Source organism: Rissa tridactyla, chromosome 9 (assembly GCF_028500815.1).
Source record: "Rissa tridactyla isolate bRisTri1 chromosome 9, bRisTri1.patW.cur.20221130, whole genome shotgun sequence".
NCBI lineage: Eukaryota > Metazoa > Chordata > Aves > Charadriiformes > Laridae > Rissa > Rissa tridactyla.
In genome coordinates this window covers 29,551,178-29,577,161 of record NC_071474.1, presented here as the reverse complement: position 1 = coordinate 29,577,161, position 25,984 = coordinate 29,551,178, and the positions used below count along the sequence as shown (strand labels likewise).

At 36.5% G+C, this 25,984-nt stretch overlaps 1 protein-coding gene across 4 annotated transcripts in view; it reads right to left on the bottom strand.

Moving 5' to 3' along the window:
• DIAPH2 (diaphanous related formin 2) overlaps positions 1-25,984 on the bottom strand; it is a 229,851-nt gene that overhangs the window by 153,100 nt on the left and 50,767 nt on the right. For all 4 annotated transcript variants that reach the window (XM_054214099.1, XM_054214100.1, XM_054214101.1 and 1 more), the window contains 2 exons: positions 1,879-1,980; positions 345-439 (listed from right to left, as the gene is read on the bottom strand). In XM_054214099.1, coding sequence (XP_054070074.1) covers positions 345-439; positions 1,879-1,980 — 197 coding nt within the window. The remainder of the gene's footprint in view (positions 1-344; positions 440-1,878; positions 1,981-25,984) is intronic.

The following is a 25,984-nucleotide window of genomic DNA, read 5'->3' as shown; positions in this document are numbered from 1 at the left end:
TCTGGTAAATGCTTGCCTTCAAAACTGAAAAACTAGAATTAGCAGAGATTTCCTCTTGAGAGAGAAATGTCAAAAAGTCATTGATTCAAAAGTACCTTTTTGTTAACACTGTCTTTTAAAGGCAGTTTTATTGCTATAATCAACCATATTCAAAAGCAGAAGTGAAATTAAAAAAAAAAACCAAACAAAAACAAACCCAAAACCCAAATGGTAAACACAACTGATACATTTGTACCTAATATCCAGAAAACTCTACACTATTCTTACTTTTGAACTCTTACACCTTTACAGCATTTTCATGTGGAAAACAAACTACGAATAAAACCAGAAACATTTTCACATACCTGAATCAAGGATTCACTCAGCTTCTCTTCATCAACCTCTAAAATTATATTTTTTATTTCTTCGTAAGGCAAACGGAAAGAACCCAAAAATATTGCTGAAATTCAGTAATAAATAATTAGAATCACAAAGTCAAAAAGATTGATACATGAAAGCAAACAATTTCTAGCAACTCAAAAATCATATCTGACCCAAATTAAGATGTTTCACAATGAAGGCGTCGTCTATATAAAACAATCAGTAGATGAGCCACACTACTGCAGTTCAACTTAGGAATTTTACTTTTAAGAAATAAAACTATGACAGCTTTAACTGTTTAATGAGCCTCAGTTGCTCCCTAGCAATGTTATTTATCTCCAGCAATAAAGTCCTATTTTTATGAATGGCAACATACCTGTATTACTACTTAGACTTACTCAGTCGCTAGAAGACTTTAGCTATTATTTTTTGCTTTCATAACCATGCATGAATAGCTCTATTGCATTTACAATTGGTTGAGTGACATTTACATGACATTCTAGAAAAAAAAAAATCCATGTCAAAAGGATAATGAAGAGTTGGGCAAAGACAAAAAACCAATACCCAATCTCTACCACTTCTTAGCGTAACTAAAGTTATACAAGAGACAATAGATGGAAGTTCAAAGATGGGAGTTTGCAAAGCAATTTGATCTCAGGATGTTACAACATCTCAACAGAGCCCCATCCAAGAAACTACAAAGTATCCTAACATATGGGTTAGCATACCATTGTAATAAAGTGCTGTATGTTCAACCTAACTACTACAGCTGGTTTCCCTGCATCCGTATTTTCAGAACTTGAAGTTTGGTATCACTTGTGTCATGGCGCATTTTCTGCTTAAGAAAATGTGCTCCTGGATGTGGCAATAAGCAATGCACAGATTTGGTTTTACTCACTTCATTTGCCACAGGCATGGGCAGATGAGTGACATTTTATGGTATTTCTAATTCAAGTAAAAGCATCTACTACTCTCAATGACTGATTTCCCTCCATAATTAAAGAGAGAAGCAGCAAGTTAAAAATAATAGGTGGGGCTGTTTTCCTTACAATTCATTGCAGTATTTGCACCCAGCTTACCCTATTTTGTAATATAGTTCTCTTTAAAAGTCTAACCTCCATCAAGCTCTATTTCTCCATTGCTCTAACCAGAAAGAGCCATTAGGAATAACCTCTCAACCACAACCCACAAAAGCTACCAACACTGTGCCTTCCCTTATACTTCTAGTCTAAAGCAATTAATGAAACAATCAATTTTTTGTTACCAAAAAAAATAAATAGATAATGTAGTTCATTAACATTTAAGTCTACATCATTTTCCCATGTTATTGTAAGTTTTCCCAAGTTGTATAGTGAATTCAAATCATATGTACGTAAGCCACTTCTGAACATCATACTCATTTTCACATTAGCCAGTTTTTAGAAAAGGAACACTGTACATGTAAATAAAAAAAAACATTTAAGAACAGTCGTGTGCACATGCTAATTAGATATTCACCTAATGCATTTGATCACTTACATAAGTTTTGTGCGGTTTTTCCATCCAAAATTCTTAATTCTTTAATCCTTTTCTTTGACTGAACTGTTTTCTTTTCTTCTGATTCTTCTACTGTCTTTTTGGCTGAAAAGAATGTATTTATTAAATATGGTTTCATCATTACAACTGTTAAATCTAACAGACTAAGAGCAACTCAGTCAGAAAGCCATAATAATGCATCTATTTCAAATCAGTTCAAGGCAAAATGAATCCACTGCCTCAATGTACTGCAAAAATATCCAAAGAAACAAAGTAAATTTACAAAATTAGGACTAATGTGAAATGAAAACGTTACTATGACAATGACCAATTTTCCCAAGCAATATCAAATTATATTTATATATTTTAACCCACAAAATTTGTTATCTTCAGGTCCAGTTTATTCCAAGCACCTTTAAAAACACGGTGATTTGGTGTTACCTCAAAGCACGTGAGTGCCCTCTGTTGAAATATTAATTCAAATACCATATGAAGTTCTTCAACCAAAACCAATAATATATATCATTTGAGTTTTATCACACTACAGAAAGGTAGGTTTTTACTAATTATTTACGTTGTCACTGGTAAAGAGCAAAAACCAAATATGAAAATACCATATACTTTAAATTGGGGTGTTTTTTTTTTATTAGCAAGGACCACTAGCCTCATATTCAGTACTTAAAATTATATAGAAAGTAATGTTGCATTGAAATATTTAAAATATATGCTGATTTTTGCATAATTTAACACACAATTTTCACAGAATTTTCTTAAGTATTAAGTAAATGCATTAACATGGATTTATTTCCTTTTAAATATCACATAACTTATTTAGCACTAAAGGAATAGAAACTTAACATGCTTAACATTAATTAAATCTAATGAACATTTTAAGTCATTCAGAAGTAACTGAAAAACTTGAAAGTCAAATTAAGAGGAAGTTTTAAGCAGACTAGATATGCCTTTCTTCTCTGAGCATTGTTTTTTTTGCTGTACTAATTTCAACAGCATGGGTTTCCTTACAGGTATCTCCTAAAAAAAAGGATGTTCATTTTTTGTTGGAGCGTAACACCAAAGCCTCAGTTTCAGCCTCTTAAAAAAAAAAAAAAACCACAACAACACAACAGAACAGGTAAAGCAGTTCTTTTTCTCCTTATACACGTTACCACTAGGAAAACATCTGGCATAAAATAATTCTATTGGGTTTATACCACTTGAATAATTAGTTTACCTTGGGCATTTTCACAGCAGCGTAAACTAAGGTACTACAAGATAGTTCCCTCATCCCCAGCTACCTCTAAAAAGCCTAATGCAGAAAAAGCTAAACAAAAAAGATGATTCAACAACAACACAATACTTGCTCTCCCCTTGCCCCACCACTATTCTGCAAGCCTAACTATGTAATATGACCTGCTTGCTTTGTATTTGTAAAAGGACAGAGCTACACATCGACTCAATAATACACAGATAATCCTCAAAATCCCCCCCAGCACTGACCCTTTAACTATAACGAACTACTGTTTAAAATCCTGAAGTGACACTCAAGATATATGAAATATATCACACCCTTATCACTAATCGTTCTCAATTAAACAAGGAAATAAAACCAGGTGCCCAACAAAACAAAACACACCCAGGAGTTAATAATTAGTTGTCCCATGAGAAGGCAATAAACATTAGGAGTTCTGTTGTATGAACAGAAGCTATTGAGAAGTGTAGATTCATGTCTGCTGAGACAGGTGTGAGAAATGATTCAAGACCACGAGTGACCTATTCCAAACTTCAACCAACCAGCTCACAGAGTAATGAATTTGTCACATTAGTTGTGAGCACTAAATACGAACCTGTTCTGTAACCGGCTGAGACAATACACACACAAAGCGAGCCTCAACCATTGCGGTCTTGTAGCTTGCAAAACTGCAAAGCTATCAAAAATACGAAGTTGTGAAAAAAAACAGAAGAAACGTAGGTGGTTTTCTTACCTAATGTGCCCACACACAAAGGTAACATTTTTCCTACAGTGGTAATTCATGTGCACCTGATCAGACGCAGCAAGTGAGAGAAACATCTCTGTGAGCAAGAGTTCAGAGGCGAAGGCGTTACATGAGCCCAACTCAAAATGCATATTAGGTTTCTCGGCTACTACAGTATCAAAAAAGAGGAAATGGTTTTGGTGGTTCAGTTTTTCAGCAAAGAACATTTTCTAGAAAGAGACAGACAGAGGATGGGCTGAGTTCACAACAGGACCTCTGCCCGTACAGAGCAAACAACCAGTTTGCCACAGAACCAGAGGGAGAGATTAAAAATGGATTTTATAGAAGTTAACACAGGGTAGCTCAAAAAAGCAAGATAAACAGAACAAACAAAACAAAAAAAAAACCCAAAAAAAATCAACCTGGAAGCTAAAGCATCTGTATTACCTCATACAGACCTTTGAGTTTAGTGCTGTCATTCTTCATTACAGCACTTCGATAATGGCACTTCATTCAAAGTTAACTTGTTTTCAAACCGACAAGTCTCACAGACAGTACCTAGAGCCAGTGACAGTCATACCCAGGTTTCCATAACAGAGATGGTGATATTTTATTAAAAAAAAAAAAAAAAAAAAAAAGAAGAGTGTAGCAGAGGGAAAGCTTCCTTACTTACTTTCTGACCACAACAACTTGTTAAGCAATAGGATACTGAAAGAAACAGGTGAGCTCCCCAAGTTTGAAGCTTTATTCCACAGGGTCCATCTCCCAGCCAAATCCCTGCTGAGCAAGCCATCCAACTCCCAAGCACCCTGCTTAAGTTTCCTCTCTTGTTTCAGAACACAACTAGCTTTTTCCCCACCTTAAATCAGGCTTGATCCAAATTCAGCCTTCCAGATTCATGGCTCAGCTCTTTCACTACCCAGAACATGCTCACAAATCAAGTTTATGTCAGTCCTTCACTGCATTAACAGCCCCAGAACCATGGCAGCATGCTCCAGTAAGTGGCTCAGCCTGTCCAGGTACTCTGGCAAGTCACGCTCTGCAGAAGTGACTAATATCTCCCTCAGAAGTTCTCAGGAAGAGAGTCCAGAAGCCCGAGTATTTTGTCACCATGTGAAAGAAGCCTGTGTACCAGCAGAGTAGATTTCAGACTGAAGAGGGCCTGTCAGGTTGTCCCCTCGTATTTCAGATCACCATATCCGTGATAACTGACAATGCTAATGCACTTCTGTTGTGCTGATGCAAAGCATTTTTAAATCCCTACCCTACATTTCTGTTTTTCTTGAAAGTTGATCCCTTTTCACACAAATTCATGTAGATTAATGTCTGGACCTATCTGGAATATAAACACACACACATATATATATACAAACACACACAGAACCAGGCACACATACATGTGTGGATTTTTTGTTTTGAAGAAACGGAGAAAATGATAAAATGATACTCTTGGTTGTCTAAAACTATTTCCCCATTCAGCTGTGAAGTAGTAAGAAAGCAGCAAGCATTTTTTTTTAAAAAAACCTAATTAACAGTCACCGAAATGACAAAATACCCACTAACACATAATTATCTTACACCGGTTACACCCATAGAATGATTTGGTTGAGTTTACACTTTTCTTTATCATCCACCTCAAGCAGACAAGAGAGGGAAAGGCGAAGAGAGCCAATATGATAAAGCAAAAGGGGAAAGAAAAGGTAGGTTTAGCACCGGCAGATGTCTCTTTGAAGACCAGAAAGTACAGATCTAAACATCAACATTACATAACCTCCCTTGTTTTTTTTTTCCTTTTTTAATTTAGATTAGAGTTCTATTTTGTTAGTAACAACGTATTTGTTTATCAGCGCTGGAGGAAAAAAGCTGATGCAACATGCTGCAAGGGATTGTTTTCTGTTCATCTCCTATTAATGCAACGCACGTGCGGCTCGAGCATGTACCTTCAGCGATACCTTCAGCTGGGAACTCATTTAATCCCCCAGAAAGTGCACTGCTTGAAACCCGTGTAGGGTTTAAAGAAAAAATGGCAACGCTAAACAAAATGTTATCCAAGTTCAAGATACATTAAACAAGACTATTGATAATCACGGCAAAGAACATACACAAACACAGTAAAATACTTCAGAGACATAATTAAGAAAAAAATCCTACCACCAGTACTTTTGTACTTCTGTAGCCAAAAAAGTAAGCATACACGGATCTTTAAAATTCCCGTTCTACACCTGTTCATTAATTCAGCTACTGAATGGCATTAGAAGTTGTCATGATGAATTTTTAGAATTATATACGAGTTTCCTTTATGCTGTTGGAGCTGTTAAAGCAGTTTACTCTAAGCTGAAATGTCCAGTTCATATTAACCTCCTCCTTTCTTTTCTTAAATAAGCAGTGAATAATTTTAATAAAGAATTAACAGTAAAAACTATCAGTCATGAGCATGATGAAGATGAAAATTAAAGGGAGACAAAAAGGAGTACATTGAATTACAGTGTGGAGAAAGCAGAGATTTAGACGACCTTTAGCCTATTTGAACCTGAGCTTTAATCTCCAATTTCTATCAAGTCTTTACCCAGAGTGAACAAATGCCCTTATATTACCACAGGAAATGAATGAGTACTTTCATCTTATTTCCATCTGGCAAGTGGCTGACCAATTGCATTTACTAGTATTTGGCAGCAAAAGTAAGTTAATTGCTTTATTATTCCCTTTACCTGAAAGAGGAGTAAGGGATGTAAACTATACATACAGGAGTATGCTCGAACAGCTGAAACTATTAATTACACTGAGAACTTTACTTACAAAAACACTAACCCATGTGATATGACTTGGTAGAAAAATTAAATAAGGAGCTAGGAATGTCACTGAAAGAGCAGAAGATATTTCGTAGCACAAAAATTAAGTAAATACTACTGCAACATAAAAAAAACTTCTTTAAGCCTGGCTAAATTGATGATACTGGGAAGCTACTGATCGTTTTCTGTTTCTGCTTTACTTCTAGAGATACCTAAGAATGGAAATAAAAGTCAAAGAAAAGGGAAGAGGGAGGAAAGTAAAACATAACGTAGTCTCAAACTGGCACTTGTTCTCTTCCCTCACCAGTACACCAACATTAAGCCTTTCTGGTTTTGTGCACCCTTTCCACACTCCAATGAAACAGCGCGTCAAGTTCAGCCTAGTTCGCATCACTGTTAGCATAAGCCTGTCATCTTCCACCAGGCACTTGTTTCAGTAAAGTAGAAGGAATATGACCAAGCTCTTCTTCCAGACAGCAGAATGAACTCTGGCAAGTTTCACATGCTCAAGGAAACAGCCAGCCAAACGATGCAGAGAACCTGTTGATCATCAAGGAGTGAAAATGGGACCAGAGGCATCCTGAACAAGCAGAGCCCTGCCAATGGCAACAAGTCATAAAACAGTGGAGCAGACTAAACAGACCAGGGACCAAGGAGGTATTCTCTATCCAATCCTACAACCAATGAAACTAGACAATATTCCATAGATGCCAGGGAGAGACTCTGGGAGATGCCACAGTCCTACAACTGGACTATGCATCACACAGCTGAAGCCACAACTGCTCTCCTGAACCACATCATCCCCTGCAGAACATGGATGTCATGCAATTTGTGAACTACGCAAATTGAGATTAAAGTGCTTTGGTACCCAAAAATCATTTTTAGTCTCCACAATGTCATTTGGTCTTAAACTTTGACAAATATCATACTGTTTCCCCAAATATCTCAAGATAAACACAAGATCATTAGGAGATGCTAGCCACAGCCTCTTGTCAATTAAGTCAGCAGCTGTGTGATCTCATGATTATTCCCAATGCCACCTGGCATTTCACAGTTCACCTAAAATCACTCAGTTATCAATTCCTCAAATAAAATTAATTAAGCACTCCTGCTGTCACTCTGTCCTTTCTGCAATCAGAAGAGCTAAATACCTGGTACAGCATTAAAAAAAAAAAACCACAAAGAAAACAATTTTATTACAAAGAAAGCAAGCAATTGATCTGAAAGCAGATCTTAGGTTTGAAATCTCAAGATAAAAAAAAAAAACAAAACTGACAAGGGAAAAAAACATGGAACCTCTTGCAATCTCATATGTTTTTTGCCTAATTAATGTAATCAAGCTGAAGGAAGTGACATCAACCCAACAGATTATGCTCTTTGGAAGAAAAAAAAAAAAAGTAATCATTACTTAGTTTTACAAATGAGTTTTGCCAAGAAATAGCAGGGGATCTATATTCCTGTTATTTGTTCTTATTATCTTATTGTTCTTACTGTCTTATACAAGCAATTGATTGTTATTATATTTGACCACCACATTTAATGATCATATGAAAAATTTCTTGTTCTATTAAAATTGCCCTAAAATGGTTGTAACTAGTCCAATTCAAGGCCAATTTGAAAATCTGCATCAGGAATTCGTGCAGTAAAGCTGTACGGTTAAAGTCTACTTAGTTAACCACTCCATAGTGCAGCTGCTTTCAGTTTTCTATCAACAGCTCGAAATCAAGTAGATGTCTGGGCCACAAATACTTAAAAAAAAGACAAAGAAAGAGAAAAAGAAAAAGCACTCCACAACTGATTTTGCCCCCTTCTATTTACCCTGCTAATGACCAATGCAAAAGATGTTGTTTTGCTGAAAGACAGTAAGCAAATATTAACAATTCATCACATAGAAATGGTCACAGAAATACATGTGAATGCTCCTTCTGAACACTAGAAATCAAACAGCAGGCAAACAACGATTAAACTGAAAATATCCTCAATGGGCCTACTTGACTGCGTTGTACGGTGTGCTGCAAGAAGCTGGAATAAGCTAGTAGCTTTTTCCATGAATTCTTCTCTCCCATTCCCTCCGTGAATGTTTATCGAGAAGATAAGCCTCAGGACTGTCCACCCCGTTCCTCCCTCTGCCACTGCTTCAACATCTGCGACGCTTAACTGGAATATGCTGGGTTTTGCCCCGAATAGATGCTCATCCTTGGTGGGTTTCGCTGGGCACTGAGACATTACACGTCTTTGCTGCCTATACATTAGTGCCTGACTCATGACTAAAGAGATCAGTCAATGCATTTTAGAAGCAATATAGTAAGTTTGTATGTGGGTCAGAGAAGACATTTGCCTATAAAAATAAAATGCTGCCTATAATAGTATTTCTAATTTAGACAGTCGCCTGTCCCAGTTATACTTTTTTTCCTCTGATACCAGGTCATCATCACCTCAGAACTGCTAGATATGATAGAATCTGGAAATAATTGTAGCTAACTGGTACACCTGTTATCCGTACAACTTTCAAAAGCAAAAGCACCAAGACTCAGACAGGAAAAAAAAAAATTGAAGCAAAAGAAAATGTCAAAAAAACGCTACCATATTTTATCAAGATTTTAATAAACTCATTTTCTGTTATTACTATGTCTAGTAAACAAGAGTCTTTTAAATGAATAGTTCAGCTATTGTTCCCTTGATTAGGCTTGTAAAAGGCACATCTTTCACAATAAAGACACTTAAGGGAATCGCATTTTCCAAAGGAATTTTAGAAATACTGAAGCTAAAAAAAAGATCCAAAGATCCAAAAATCCCTTTATACAGTCAAGTTAAATAGATATTGTTGTTTAATGGAACAGACTAAAATTTTAGTGAAAATGAAGTGCTAAACTGATTTACTTTCACTGTGATATTTGACATACAAAACTCCTGACTAAATATTTAAACACTGAGTAAAATACACATTTCTGAATGCACATTCCAGTATCCTTTCCCTTTTTGAAGTATTTCCCCACCATCAAGGTTTTAATGTGAAAAATTCTTCCAACTGTACATATCTAAATGCCCAAACCCTCAATTTGTTTACCATCTTCTAGATCTACTGTAGGTTTTTTTAAGTGTAGTGGGGTACGTCCTGGTTATACACTCTGACCTACACAGTAAAATACACTATGTTACATTTCCATTGACTTAGTACTCAAGAAATTTGATTTAATGTTTAGTAAAAAGAATTCTATTCTCCTACTAATTCAGAGTTTAAAAAAAAAATTAATTGGTAATTAGCTGGTATTTATTGTTTTATTAAGCCAGCAGAACGCAAAGGGATGCCTTCATAGGCGTCAGGTCCAAAGCATGACTTCAAAGGGAAAAGGATCATATTAAAAGTAATTGGGAAATTATCTGTCATAATAGATTCCATTGATTTCTATAGCCAGCCAGCAGTGCCCTGTGAAGCCGACTGCTAATCACAGTTTTCATAGTTGATAAATACAAGTAGCAACTTTCATCCTTATTTATAAAACGTTGAGAAATTAGTCTTCCATAAACAAATGTTTGAAATGGCAGCCTTGTGGTGGATGGTATCAAATAAATCTAATTAGTTGTATGTAATCTATAACAAGTCTACCTTTCAACGTAATCATACGCAGGCACGAGTATTTTTGTTACATGTCAGTGACAGGAATAGAGGCCACTGCAACCTTTCCGTTTGAATTCCTTACAGGTTTGACTAGACACGTTAGAGGACAGTGACCTGTTCGGAGCAGGAACTGCCACACCACACGATGTCACAGGGAAGACACATTGCATCTCTCTACATTACAATCATTCTGACTAATCATCATTCTGACTAAGGTCATCCCAATAGAGTTTCAATACACTGTGACAGTGGAACTTTCCTGGCATACTAATGGAGCTCTCTGAAAAACAAACACTAATTGAGACGTGGTATTTCCACACTTAGACAACCAAAACCATGAGGTCCGTCCCCCCTGCCCCAATAACTGGGGTAGATCAACTGATACTTGTTAGATAACGGCCCTCATTCCATGATGTATTACTGTTTGTCTTTTCTCTGTCGTGCAATTTTAGTCTTCCCCTCTGCGGTCTTTGAAAACACAGAGAAAGTAAATACAAATCAGTTATTAACGACACTTGCAATGACAGAAAAAGGAAGACTAGCAAGCAGCGGGATATAAACACTGGAAAACTACATATTTGTTTGAAATACAGAGAAGATGTGCCACAGGTTATGCATGCTAAAAGATCCTGAGTTCACTGAAGACAAAACACCATGAAGACTTTACCATGTATAAAGACATGACCTCTGACTTAGAAAAAAAAGTCAACTGTTGGCAGCTGGAAAGTATCACTATTTGGTTTATTCTGCCTATGCACGTAAGGAGACAGACATTTAATATATATATTAATTAACACATATTTGTTCTTTTGCCTAAGCATCAACTCTCAGTCACTTACTGAAGACAAAATACCTTCTAACAGATCTACCTTGAAAAAGCTTTCTTGGGGTCCAAGTATCTCAAAGAGTGTTGAAAACACCCAGGTGCTCACTGAAGACACATGCAATGATTATCTGCCTTCAAGAGGTAAAAGACAAATTGCTTCCACATCACAGGATTAGTCTTAGGGGACCTACCAGAGTACTAAATTAAGCCACTTGCGTTGCAGCAGACTAAAAATAGTCCTGAAACACACAGCTACCGGTCTCTCACCTTTACCAAAATAGTCAAGTCTCACTACTCACCTCAGCACATTTTAAGCATATATGCATACAGAATCCACAGTATATTCTAAATTTAGCAGATATAATCTATGCTCTGCTTACCTTTATATTACCAACATGAGCAAAATATGGCTAAAATGATCCATTGAGAAGGCAGCATCTCCATGCCAATGACCCAAATCTCTTAAATGCAAGAACAAAAAATGTGAAAAGGAAAACCTCAAAAAACTTGTTCCATGCATACTACCATCCAGAATACACAGTTTACTGGTAGTTTCACATTGACTTATAAAAATCAGCCAGTTTACCATATGGACTTTTTCCTTTTAGAAAGCCTTTAGGCCATAAATTTCTTAATCGCTTGCCTCTTCATGTTGGGAGATTATTCCATAATAGTATTCTAAAAAAATAATATTCTCAATCTTACGGAACAGAAAAAGGTATCTGAAAGAATGAAGTTTCAGAGAAATTTCAGTTCCCACAACTGCACAAGACACATAACACTTACAGAATACAAAAAAAGCTGTAATTTCAACTTTACATCTGTTAGAGATCATTAACAACTAATTCAACAGCTCAACAAAATTATTGGCTTTTTATCTGTGTTAATGCCTATGTACCTAGTATCTTCAATTTCTCAATGAATTCAGAAACTTAATAGCATGGCTGTTAACTTTTAATCCTTTAGATAGCTTTTTAATGTATATTTCTCCAAAGAACCTGTATTCTTCTAGGTAACAGATCTATCCCTACTCCATGTATAGATGGCAGAAATTCTTGCAATGGTAGACTTCTGTTCAAAGCAACTCCTAAGAGCACGACAGTTAAAACAGCTATCAATCAAATAAAAGCTGCAATCTCAAAAGATGAGGAATATTTTTTTGAGGTGTCAGCAAAAAAGGAAGAAAAATCAATTTTGCACATCAAACGGACATGGGGAGGGGAGTATTTTTTGTAACTACAACATCATTGCAGGTCAGCACGACATGTAACTGGAAGTAGGCCACGGATCAGACCGCATTGTGTCAGTTTACACTTTTACAGAAAAAACCCACACACTGTATTTCATGTAGATAAAGTTGAGAGAAAGTACATTTAGAAAGTAACATAGTATGTACTAGCTATTGTTCTGCTGAAAGATGGAGAGAACGTCTCTTTAATATGGACTTAAAAGAATTATTTTACAAGCAAGGCCATAAATTTTGCTTATAACTACATCTTTGTTTACGGTGGGGTTGTATTTATTTAAACAAATACACAGTTATTCCTGGAACTCTGCTGGAAGCTTTCAGGATATTAAAGTATAGGTGCATATTCTATTTAATAGTTAGCACAAACTTCCCTAGTACGTAGCTGATCCGTTTTCCAACCTTTCCTCCAGAGTTTTACTCTTCTTGATGCCCCCCAGGATACCATTGGCCTTCTTGGCCACAAGGGCACATTGCTGGCTCATGCTGTTGTCCCCCAGGACTCCCAGGTCTCTTTCCACAGAGCTGCTCTCCAGCAGGTCACCCCCAACCTGTCCTGGTGCAGGGGGTTATTCCTCCCCAGGTGCAGCACCCTACACTTGCCCTTGTTGAATTTCATAAGGTTTCTCTCTGCCCAACTCTCCAGCCTGTCCAGGTCTCTCTGGATGGGGGCACAGCCTTCTGGTGTGTCAGCCACCACACCCCCCCCCCCAGCTTTGTGTCATCAGCAAACGTGCTGAGGGTGCACTCTGTCCCTTCATCCAGGTCATTGATGAACATATTGAGCAGGGCTGGGCCCAGTACTGACCCCTGGGGAACACCACTTGTCACTGACCTCCAACTAGACTCTGTGCCCCTAATCACGACCCTCTGAGCTCTTTCAACCAGTTTTCAGTCCACCCCACTGTCCATTCATCTAACCCATGCTTCCTAAGCTTCCCTATGAAGATGCTGTGGGAGACCATGTCTAACGCCTTGCTGAAGTCAAGGTAGACAACATCCACTGCCCTTCCCTCATCTATCCATCCAGTCGTGCCATCATAGAAGGCTATCAGATTAGTCAGACATGATTTCCACTTGGTGAATCCATGTTGACTACTTCTGATAGCTTTCTTTTCCTCCACATGCCTTGAGATGACATCCAGAACGAGATGTTCCATCATCTTTCCAGGGATAGAGGTGAGGCTGACCGGCATGTAGCTCCCTGGGACCTGCCAGCCTTCTCATAGTAACTAGATATGGAGCTTCCTTTACCAATATTGAGAAAGTTTCCAGAAAAACATAGCTACAGCTACAAATAACACACCAGAGGACAAAAGACATTGTTTTAAAACCATCCTGCATAGAATTATAGAACACAGACCTAGAAGTGACAAGGGATTGGCCTCCAACTCATTATCAGTGTATTTTACATATGTATATAGATGTAAGTTGTTTCACATGAAAGACAGGTCACACTTTAGGAAAATTTCCACAACAGATAACCTTAACAGTTCATTTAACTAAAAGTTACTGCAAAATCCATGGAATGGGCTGTTTAATCATGTTCTGAGTAACCAGCTTCAAATTAAATAGATTTTTCTAGTATCTACCTTAAATTTCCTTGCAAAAAATGAAGCTGCAAAACGATACTTGAGGAGAATATCTTTTGAGGGTTATTTTTCCTGTTTTGACATTAGAGAAAGCATTCTTTTCAGTTTAATCTTTTTACCTATTCATACAGAATGTGTTTTATTCCAAGAATACAGATTTTTATTCGCTTAAAAACAAACAAACCCCACTTCTTTTCTCAGTTCAACACAGATTCTCTTTTCAGTTCAACTTCTGAATTTCTTTTCCGTTGAATTCATAGGAAAAATACTCTCTGTAAGAGCATTATAGATCAAGACTACTTCATGAATGTATTCATATTTCATGCTAATTAGTCTTTGTACACAATCCCTTTCCCTGGTGTGCCTAGTACATGTGTCTCTGTCCTCAAGTGCTCGTTAAATGTGCTATAGTTTATTTGAGCACTGTATCACTGCGACCGAAATAAGACATTTCAGAATACAAAACTGGCTTTCTTCCTCTGCTGTATTTTATAAAGCTGCTACAAACAAAAGCTCTATTTCCCTTCAAAAAAAAAAAAGTAGGGACAGAATGTACTAACAAAGTTATCACCCAGCAGGCTGGAGTTCCAGTCCTGGTGAATATACGTCTGTGGGTAACACACACTGCTCAGTGCAAAACAAGATCCTTCCTCTTTTCTAATGGGGACCTCTGAGATACCAAACGCCTTCGAGAGTTTGCCTCCTCTTGACTTTTCTTTACAGTCAGAACTGACTCTTCCACCTTTCCCCTTCAAGATTTTCATTTTTAAAATTCTGAGAACTCAGGTCTAACAAATTAGGGCTTGAATCCTGTAAGTCACCACCTAAAATTTACAACATTATAACCAAGACAGTTCAGTCACAACACTGTTAACGCACATACAGAGACCTTTTAAGACAATACATGGCTTTTCTCACTCCAATTTTTCTCCTTCCAAGCCTTTAATAGAAAACACTCCAAGTTCACCACAACCCCAATACCAACCACTTTCTGAATATCAGTTATCAGTATTTCTAAAATCAGATTTTTATGAATGAAATAATACAGAAGCAGCTCATTAATTTATTAGAGTTTTTGAATTATCAAGCAGCTCCCAAAGTTTACTGAAGGTATACCAACAATTAACTAAAATTACTCAAGAAGTAAAACTATCATGCTTTATTTAAGCAGAAAGACTGTGACAGTAAAACCATCATAATTGAGAAAAAAGAAAATAACCTTTCTTAAATTCTACTGCTGAAGCTAAGTAGCACAATTTCATTAATATTCTTCAGAAATATTTTCATTTCTACAGATTTCTTAACCAAATGACAGTCTTACAGCAAGCATATACCCACATGGGACATTGTCTAGAATCTCAGTTTCACGCTTAGTACTAAAACAGGCAGATGATCAGTGTCTATCTGTAGCAGTAATAACTAGCAGGGTTTCTTCTTTCTGTGCCCTTGCTCCTCAAGTCTCCAGTGGGGAAGACTAACCTGTCCCAGTAACACTTCAAAAGGGTTAAGCAGTGCTAATTAACTGAAGCAATCATTTCCACATTAGAGCATCTGACCTGGATTCAGAATAAATATAATGTTGATTTTGAAAATGAACTCGATTTCCGTAGGAATTGTGCAGAATACATTACAATATACCTCAAAGCAATCAATGAATAAAGCTAGCAACTTTCAAATATCCCAGATCTCAAACTATTTCCCATCTGTCTCTTAATCTGAATATAATTTAATTCACATACAGCCTACTTCTATTTGCTTTTCTAAAGCTGCAATTATTACAAATCTTTATGTAATGCTAACCAAGATAATATCCAAATTACCCAATCCAAACCCTTCCGATACAACACCAACGCTCTGAAAAAAACACCAACTATTGCATCTGTAAAGAAAGCAAGCTCCAGGAATAACAAATAGGAGACTTAGGAAAATTGTATCTACCTGACCTGTCCCTCATTAATTTTGTCCCTTATGAACATACCACAAAGCTTTTAAAACTAGAGTCCTAAAAGAGACATGATTAAAGTGTACTACAGACAGAGATCTCTAGTAAAATTCCTGCATCTCTTCCATCTGTGACCATTCTGAAAGCGTTATTTATGTAAGATTTTAAAGGAAAACAAGACAACACACAAAACAAAAATAAAACAACTGAGATTGATCCTAACTTCTGAGGTCTATAGTCTATATAGTCTTCTTCTATAGTCTATATAGATTTTTTTTTTTTATTATTTTTTTTTTAAATCTGGGATATTCTTCCTTCACTGTCACTGGATGAAAACAACTCTACAGTACCAAACTGAAAAAAAAAAAAAATAATAATAATTTCAAACTTCCTGTATGTTTCAAAAGAAAGTCTTCACAAAGCATCAGTGTTCCCTCACACTAGTCCACTGCAGACAAAACTTGTGGTCAAAATATTAGCATTGAAGTAATTTACGAAAAGAAAGCCTTCCTTTGTTCTCAGTAATATTTACAATAACGCCTTTCATCATACAACACTGTGTTTTATCATACAGCATTAGTGTTAAATATGATCAATACAGAACTGTCAGGTACTCTTAAAGCGAGTAAAAGGCTTCTTTTGTTGCAGTGGTTTTTAAATCCAAATTAGGGGGTGAATATTCAGCTTCTGATCTACTTCTAGCAAATAAGTAGTATAATTGCTAGTAGGTCATAGCAACAGTACATCTATTTTACTTTGTATGGTTTTTCAATATAAAATATATATTATTTGTGACTCATGGTTACAAATTACCTTCCACACAGAAAAGGAATCATTTAACTTATTGAAACGTAAGTGTGCTAAAATGCTATTTGAAATAAAATATGAAGAACTACAATTTACAAACATTGCCTCCTAATTGGAAGCTTTGTTTGTTCTGGCCCCTTCAGAATGCTATTCTCATTTCAGTCCTTTTGTACTACGATGAATGAAACGGGTACCGATGCTCTTGAAATAAAAGATAACACGCTCCCTCCACCAGGAGCAGGTGCTATCGAACAGCTACCATTTGCACGCTGGCTTCCTCGTACGAAAAAACTTTACACAGGAACATACACACAAGTAATTCTTGGGAGGCCTCATTTGTGATTCTCCTGAACAATAGCCCAGCTGCAGCCAAACTACCCGCGTCATTCCTAGGGTCAGTTTGGAAACCCTGCTTCCCTGTGTAACTATTGGAAGTCTATTTATAAAGTATAACTGTTAAGGAGTCAGCTTCTGCAGTTGAGCCTTAGTACCTGATGCAAAATTGAATATAAAGAACCCATGTGCCTCTCCGCCCACCCCCCCTTTTTTCTCTTGATACTTTAAACACAGCAAGACATATAGTTATCTGCTGCAAATTGCCCCTGACACTTCTGGGCAGAAATGCCCTTATTGTATTGCTAATTATGTACAAATTGGTTTTTTCCCCCCCTTACTCAAGCATTTACTGTGATCGTTGTTTAAATAATTCTAAGATCATTTAAGAACCAAAAAAAAGCATACATAAAATATAAAAATACAAGTATAGACACCTGCACATATAAATTTATGTCGTAATAATTTCAGGCATCAGTTTATTTAAATAATGCAAAGCTTTGTCCATCCCTGAGTTTGACAATTTACCTACTGTATCAATCCAGTTGAGAAGGAAAGGAAAAGATGAAAAATGGCAAACTAATAACTCACTCTTTCTTCTATATGGTACTTGGATTTATTCTGTTGAAAAAGAGCAACAATTTCAAATACATTGAAAGATGAAAACAAACCAGCCTACTTCACTTCTGTGTGAAACTGAGATATGAAGACTGATTACCTAAGCCTGCAATCTAATTAAGTGAAATTCCTGTAAGACAAAGAAACATTTCGTCCCCCTATGGCGCAAAGCAGTATCTTCCTTTGCTTTGGATTCATACACTTCTGAAAAGGAGAGGGCGAGGAGGGAAAGGAAGGAAAGAAACATACCCATGCTGAATTAATCAGAAGACCAAGGGAGCCACCTGCAGTTAGCAATCCAGAAACAGACACATTATGAGTTTGCAGTTTTCTCTTTATTTTACCAAAGCAATGCATATAGTTGAGCTACTGCAACACATCTGTGCTTAATACTAGAGATTTCTGTATTAAACTGAAGCTTGCTGCCTCACACCTACAAATACAGCTCTGTTACAGGAACTTAGGACAAAACTGACTCCATTTAAAAGCTTGTAGAAGTTTAAGTTCTCTGACAAATTTGATCGGAGCTTCTTAGCATATCAAATTCAGATCCATATTTTAAAAGTACTAATCCCTTTTCCTTTTATTTATTAGTACCAAATGCAAATGAAAGCAAACAGTTTTCCTTGAAGTATAATGGTGCACCAACCTCATTCTTTGGCTGGTACTTATCTTTTTACTAAGAAATCGATGAAAAGTAATATAAACAAAACTTTTTTTCCCCACTAAAAGTGTTTCATTACATCAAGCAAAAGGCAAGGGCTGATGAAGAATGATGTGTGTTTCATATTGTCATTTGTCAGTCAAGCACAGTAGTGAATATAGGCTTTGTAATATTGGCAGAGGAACACTGCACAGAGGTAGAATCAACCTTGAAATATCACATCACTGATAGCAGAATAAAAACTTTTAAATTGCATGTAATGCATGCAAATCAAATTATTTCACTGAAAATGTCTGAAGCCAAAACATTCATTCTGATCACACAAAAAACATTATCTGCTTCAGCAGACTGACTGGTCACAGAAGAGGTTGAAAATAATAAAATTCATGAAAGACAGACATACCTGTTAACTAGGGGGGCAAGGGGAAGGAATAAAAAGTCAACTTAATCAACAGTATCTACTGATTTACACTGAAACCAGCATATCTTACTTTCTCCCTCCTTCTCCTCAGTATCTGGCAGATGTGCAAATAGACATTTTAAAAAAAACCTGCAAAATAACACACTATCCTTTAAGAACAGGTGGTTTCACAGAAGAAAAAATTTACACACTGTTTTCTTCAGGAGATCAAAAATCAGATGTAGAACATAAGAGACAGCTTTAAAACGCCCTTCCTGATTTGGTATATTTTGCTGATTCCATAGTCAGTTCTACGTTCCCTTCTTGCATAAAGGTACCTTCCAGAATTGAAATTAGAAGCTTCAATAAGGTTCAAAAGACACAAACTATTGTGAACATGCAATGGCTCAACCAGTAGCAGCAAGAGAGCCTCAAAGGAAACTCACTGAAGACTGCACATGGGTATTCCACATGGGAACATAATGTAAGACTACACTATTTACTTGCACATGGATATTGCAGAATTAACACATTAAAAGGATCGACAAAATGTCTTCAAACCAAAAGAGTTTTTTTAATTAAAGCCTGATATAAGTATATTAAGGACATTGCATCTTCCCGGTTTAAATGATCTAATTTGTTCAACACATATGAAGAAATTAAATACAGACAGTTAGGTCTTTCATATTGCTGTACTGTAGAAGTTCTTTGGGAAGAAGAACAATTTCAAATACTGAAGTAGGTAAATTGCTCAAATTTACTGGCATGTTTTCTTAACAATGGAAAATATAAATTTAAGGTCTAATAAGGGGTTCTGGTGGATGCAGAAAGCAAGGGAAAATAAAAGCTAAAGTGGGTGGGAATAGCAGCCCACCTACATTCTGGCCTTTAATTCCCTACTCCAAGAAAGCTGACATTTAGACCTCAAACGACATGCATCTGCAGAAAGTAGGAGGCAATCAAAAGACTACTGCAGCTCAAGTTTTAATAATTCACCTTAATTAGAATGTAGTCATCCAAGCACTTTAAGGCAGGGAAGAATAAGGTACAGAAATTCTACGAGAGCTGAAGAAAGTCTTGATAAACTACCCCAATTAACCAATGCAAACAGAAGATGCTAGTCAATGATCTACCAGCAGAAAAAAAGTTGTCAGTATCTTTTAAATAGTCTTTAGCAGCAAGCTAGAACAATCCCAAGCGACTTGAAATGAGGAAAGTCTCCACTGTAAGATCATACAACTTGTGGTGAAGATCGAGATGCTGACAACTTGTTGCAATACCATTTGAGCTCCACTCTTCAGGGGGACATAGGATGGGTGAGTATAACGTCAGAAAAAAGAAGGGGTGGAGTTTATTTGAGTATTAATATCAACATAACTGGAATAATGGTGCGTGTTTGTTGTATTTTGATTAGACCTAACACTTCATTAAAGTACAAATAAGTGTTGACCTCTCCATATAAGATTTGTATACCTTCTATTCAGGAAAACATTGAATGCAACACCTGCATCCATCTATCAACCACCTACATACAGTAATAGCCACGATTCCACCTTCATCTATTTTTAGAACCAGTGCCCTCACTAGTTCTGACAAATTTTAAAAGAACATTTACCTTATAATGTTTACAATAAACTCATTTGGACAAGCATTGTTATCTGCTTACACTTCTGCATGAGTACAGTTTCCTGAACTGTTTATAGTCTGAACTTTATAGCCTAAAAAAGAAACTATTTATCACCTCCAAATAAGGAGTATTAATGATGTTGACAAAAGAGGATGTTGACATCATCACTGTAGTTAGTCTTATTTAAACATCACCTTTTTCTTAACCTCCTCATGTCATATGTTGTATCTTCCTCAGAAGCAATGCTGTCTCCCTGGACCGTTCTTCAGCTTTTTTGGTATGTTTGTTATGCTCGCTCTTAAACTTTTACACCCACCCTTTCATACTGCTTTCAGTTACCTATTTCAACCTTCTTCCTCCTCAACCAACAAAACACATTTACATACTAAAATCCTGGCACTGACCCAAAACATGAACAAGTTAAAACTAAATTTTAGTTAATCCTATCAACGTTTTACTGATTTTTCATTATTACTAACATTTTAAAACTGAGCTACAGATGAGCCCTAAAAGTTGTTCACGGAGGGAGATATCACAGGTAGGACTGGACAGCCACCCAGGTTTTCATATTGTAATTACTGAAACAAGACCATACTAAAATAAGGTATTTAATATATTTTATATTACATCTATATTATTACATTACACATAAAAATAAAAAACTCAATATTTTGTTCATGTTTTGTTCAATTGCAGTTTACATGCAAGTTTGTATTTTCTCTTGTCCTTTCTCACTCAAACTCCCGCAATGTAAAAAATACAGCTCAGCCATTAAAACCTTACTTCAATTTTAAAATCGTATCAAAATGATTGTTGAATTGTATTTTAAAAGTCTAATCATAAAAGAAGCAACAGAAGCTTGATCGAGAAGTTTTCCCTTGAGGTAAGTTGGATGGATAATGAATTCTGTGCTGGAACAATCCCAATAGTTACAGACTATTATGTACTAATTACTACCTTTACAGATCTACTGTACACATAATTAATTTCTTCAGAGCACCACTATCATTCTTGACTGGCAAAATACACAACCTAAATTACAAGAGCCAGAAATTAACATGATCCTTTAGGGAGAAGGCATTAACTTGCTTTGTAGTGTTTTGCAATTAGACTATCAATCAAACAGTGAAAAGTGATTTTGATAGCAGCAGGCCAGATACACCGAGCATTGTCACATTATTACAAAGTTATCTGAGGCTGAAAGCATATGATGTATCACCGCTTATCTACAGAGCCGTAACATTTTCATCCTTTACTTTTACCTGCTACAAGACACTTCATCATACAATTATATACGTATTTAACATGCACAAAATGAAACACCAACATAAGGAGGTTTTGAGATCATATTCCACAAAGCACAGCAGACATCACACTGCTGCTGCCGATGGCCGCCTTTTCCCTTATACCAGTAGCCAAAAATATAATTTGATGTCAGTCAAGGGACGAAAGCAAAATTTAGGAAAAGAATGTTCTAGCTGCACAACATAATATGACCTGCTTAAATGATCTGAAAGATTTGACACTGAGTAGGTTTCTTGCCAAGAACATTAGCATCTTAAACACTTCATTCTAGTTGGAGATTTTTTTTAAGACATGTACAGAAATACAAATACACACACCCCCAACAAGCCATAGCCCGAGACATCAACAAGAAGGCATTCTTAGTTGACAACGCACCTCATTATTTCACTGTATTAACAGAAAATTAATTACTTAAGATCACATAATAGACTCACAAGGACAAGGTGCATTTATCTCATCGCTTGGATCTCCTCTCCTCAGTTCTTAAGAAATACTGCAGGGTTCATACTAAGTAATCCAGCTATGGAGGATTCCTGCTTTTATTTTACATTTCCTTTATACTCCATAAACTGGAAAGGACTTTTTTTTTTTCCAATTGAGGAAACATTTATGTGATCACACAAAGCTTAAAATTGATCACACAAGTTCTAAAAAGAAAAAACCTCACTACGTAAAGTTTATCCTCCTTTTTTAAAAAAACTTGCCTGAAGAGAGTGTTGTTTGCAGGTAAGATTTAACTCTTTTAAAAGTAAGAAGATAATGTTGAGCTAACAATACCTCAATAGAATTCCTTCCTCTTGCTATTTAAATATCAAAACACCAATCAATCCATGATAAGATTATTTTGCAAACCAAATACTACTGAGCCTGAAATTTTCAAGTCATGACAAAAACTGTAAAAGGATGATGCATGTTTTCACCAACAAAATCACTGCTTTCACTTCTAAGCAAAACATGATTCACAAAATAAGATCCTGGATGATACCAGATTCTCTCTTAGAATTAACCAGGTCAAAAGAAAACAAGTAACTGGTTCGAAACTCTTTACAAACATACTATCTTTACTCCTTGCTCTGTGCAGCTACACAAGGAAATATGCCGCTCTGTGTTCCATTGCCACCACAATGCAATAACTGTCCCCCATCTTAATACTACTCAATTCATTAACGACCACCACAGTTGCCCATTCATTGGAATATCATTTACTTGCCAACATGGTCTGTGAGACTATAATAATTGTTTCCATCTCTGCACCTGGAAGCACAATTCCAAGCTCAAAACACTCATCTAAGAGCTTCAATCAATGAAAATTTGAAGCCCTGAAGTCCATTCATCGGAGGCCCTTAAAAGATATTCAAACCATCTCTATTTCTCTTGAAGAAAAATGGAGAAAGTAGTTCCAGGCTGTACTGAGACAGTGATAATTAGATCTCGGTTAACTTAGTTCAAACCCCAAGATCTCAAAATCCTATAAAGTTTGAAAGGGAATACTTTTTAATGTTTCCATTGCTCCCTGTGCAGCAGATGTTTTCATAACTGTGCACCATAATAACCCATAACTGAATTCATAGACCAAATACTGCAGTTTGACTGTTACTACTGGTTTGAACTTAACTGAATACTTTTCACGTAGAATCGTCTGGGTTGGAAGGGAACTTTAAGATCATGGAGTCCAAGCATCAAAAGACTACCACAGGCAGTCTCCCATCCAAGCAGTAACCAGGCCCGACCCCGCTTAGCTTCTGAGCTCAGACGAGGTTGGGTGTTCCCAGGGTGGTACGGCCATAATACTGATGCCCAACATATTCGTGTGGCACCAGTATTAAATATCTAACGCTACAGTAGCAAGTAAAGATTTAACCTTATGCATACTTTTTAAAAGAAAGTTTGGATCTAAGTATATTAGAAGTAAAATTATTTTTACCAGCCAGGGAACATTCCTTTTTGTTCCTGGTGCTCTGTGATTGAACATTCTTATGTTTTACAAGCAGATAATTGATGAATGGAATAATTCCTTAGTTAATGAAAACTATGAAATTGTGCTTCACAAGTGTCTTATTATTACTTTACCCCTCACCCCACCTTTTGGTGTCCGGTAAATACTCTTGCTTGAAAACAGGCAGTACTCAGATAGCAATGCAGCACATAGTTTAGTGACAACCAACATTAAGTTATTCTTGGGGGTACCAGTACCTTAAAACAATGCTACGTTGAATGAGAAAAAACCTCGAAGTTTCATTCTCACTGTGCCAGAGAATCATGAATAGAATTCAGAGGTTTAATCAAATTTGAGTGCTGCAACCTACATGGAATTACGAATTTTTAAGTGTGTATACTATCATTTGTTTTAATTCAGTTACTATTCCCACTGGCATTCCAAAATGACATGAAATACAAGATAGTAAACACTAAGTCATCAAAATTGCTTTTGGCAATTGTCAGTTTTCTTCCACTCATCCGTTTATTTGTTTTACATGCTGACTGCACCCTCCAGAGAATATAAAATACACTTCTATTTGTCTTTCTATCATTCTCATTTTAGATATTAGGAGACCACACCAAGAAATGGGACTACAGCAGAAGAGAAATTTGATCCTAGATTATGCCTGAAATAAGTATTTTGGGGATTAATGAGCTGCCCGTGGCTGTTAAGGCAAAAGGTAAGGAAGAATGGCAAATATCATTTAATATTTCCCTTTGCAGATAGCAGTTGCAGAAAAGAGCTGCTTGTGGAATGCAGTTATTTAAGCCTGTGCTGCAACTAAATGCTCTGAGACTCTTGCTTTGTAGTAGATTTTCAAGTTTTAAGAAAAACTTGAACTCAAAGACAGACAACACTGACTTTCTCTACTAGTCAGCCAAATCAGGTTTTAATGTCCTGGGTAATAAGTAGCTGCATTTTTAACAGTCTTCCCATCCTTTGTTACGGCATGTTATTTTCTACAGCCATTAACTGAGGACAACATAAGGAAGAACAGGAAAAATATCTGCAAGGCTATCACTACAGTAAGCTATTTGGAGAATTTCTGCTGTTCGTAGTTTTGGAACTGTGCAACTATGTCAACAAGAATTTCTTCTCACATGAAACCGACAGCTATGTCAAAATTTGAAGAGGGGTTTTTTTCAGCATTTTTAATGAAGAAGCTTTTCGGGAATTCAGAAACATTTCTTCAGATTTCTGATGAAAGAATTCAGCTCCAGGCAGAAGCTTTGTTGTTTTCATTAAGAAGGGTCTCATTCCATTGTAAGCGTTATCTGCTGCTAGAGGTTCTTTCCCTTAAAGGTTTTCCTGTCTCACTGTCACACGAAAACCAGTGATGAACTCCACATCATTCTACCCTCAGTGCAATGCTATTAGCCAAGAGTCTATCAAACTTCGGTACGGAAAGAAGTGCTCAATTACTGCAGATGATGCTTTTGTACTACTGCATGTAATATCTGAACATTTAGAGCAGAAAGTGGGAAGCACTGTAAAAGCAGAATACTAATGGCTCAGATTCAGTGACTACCGAAAAGAGCAAGAGCTCTGAGTGAAAGAACTGTATATTTATCTTATGAAAAACACAGCTATGACTAACTCTTTGAAGGGGTTTCAAAAGACATATTCAGAAATAACTCAAGGAATCTACTCAAGAAATAGTTCAGAAAAGTTATGGTCCTCTGAGAGACCTTCCTTAACCTGAGTTAACTTTTCAAACTCCATATTAGTATAAACTGCAGTTCTTATTCCTGAAATTCAGACAACGGTCAGGATACCACAAACTTCTACATGCAATACAACTTAATTTTGAAGTCATAGACATCAGAGCATTCTAGTGGTTTGAATTAAAATAGAAGACTCCCTGTGGTTAAAATACAAAGCATCACATGAATTGTTAATTCTCAAAGCCAAAAAGTTAAAATTTAAAAAAACAGCAGCACAAAACTGCTTACAGTCAGTACACATATTCACTTCAAAATCCCATGTGTGTATTTGCTTATTCAGATTTGGCCTATGAACACTTGATAGATCTGACTCCATCCACCTTCAAGAACTGCGCATCCCTGAAGTATGTCGTATTCTAACTGGTTGATAAATGGACAAAAGATTTGTAGCTAGATAAGGAATGCATTCTTTCAGTATCTGCCGCTGCTTGGACTTCCCCATTAGTTCCCAAGTTATTGAACCGTACTTCAGCAGTACTTGCTTCTTTTCAATACCTGAAACAAATTACTGGTAAATGGCCACATATGAAACACTTATCAATTGACCATTAAGCACGGATAATAGCGAAAAGGCTTGAAGAGGCTGTGTGCAGCTTCAGAAGTACTCAAAGACCATCTGTAAGTCATGAAGAGCTGAGGATGGTATTAAAGTATCAAAATCAT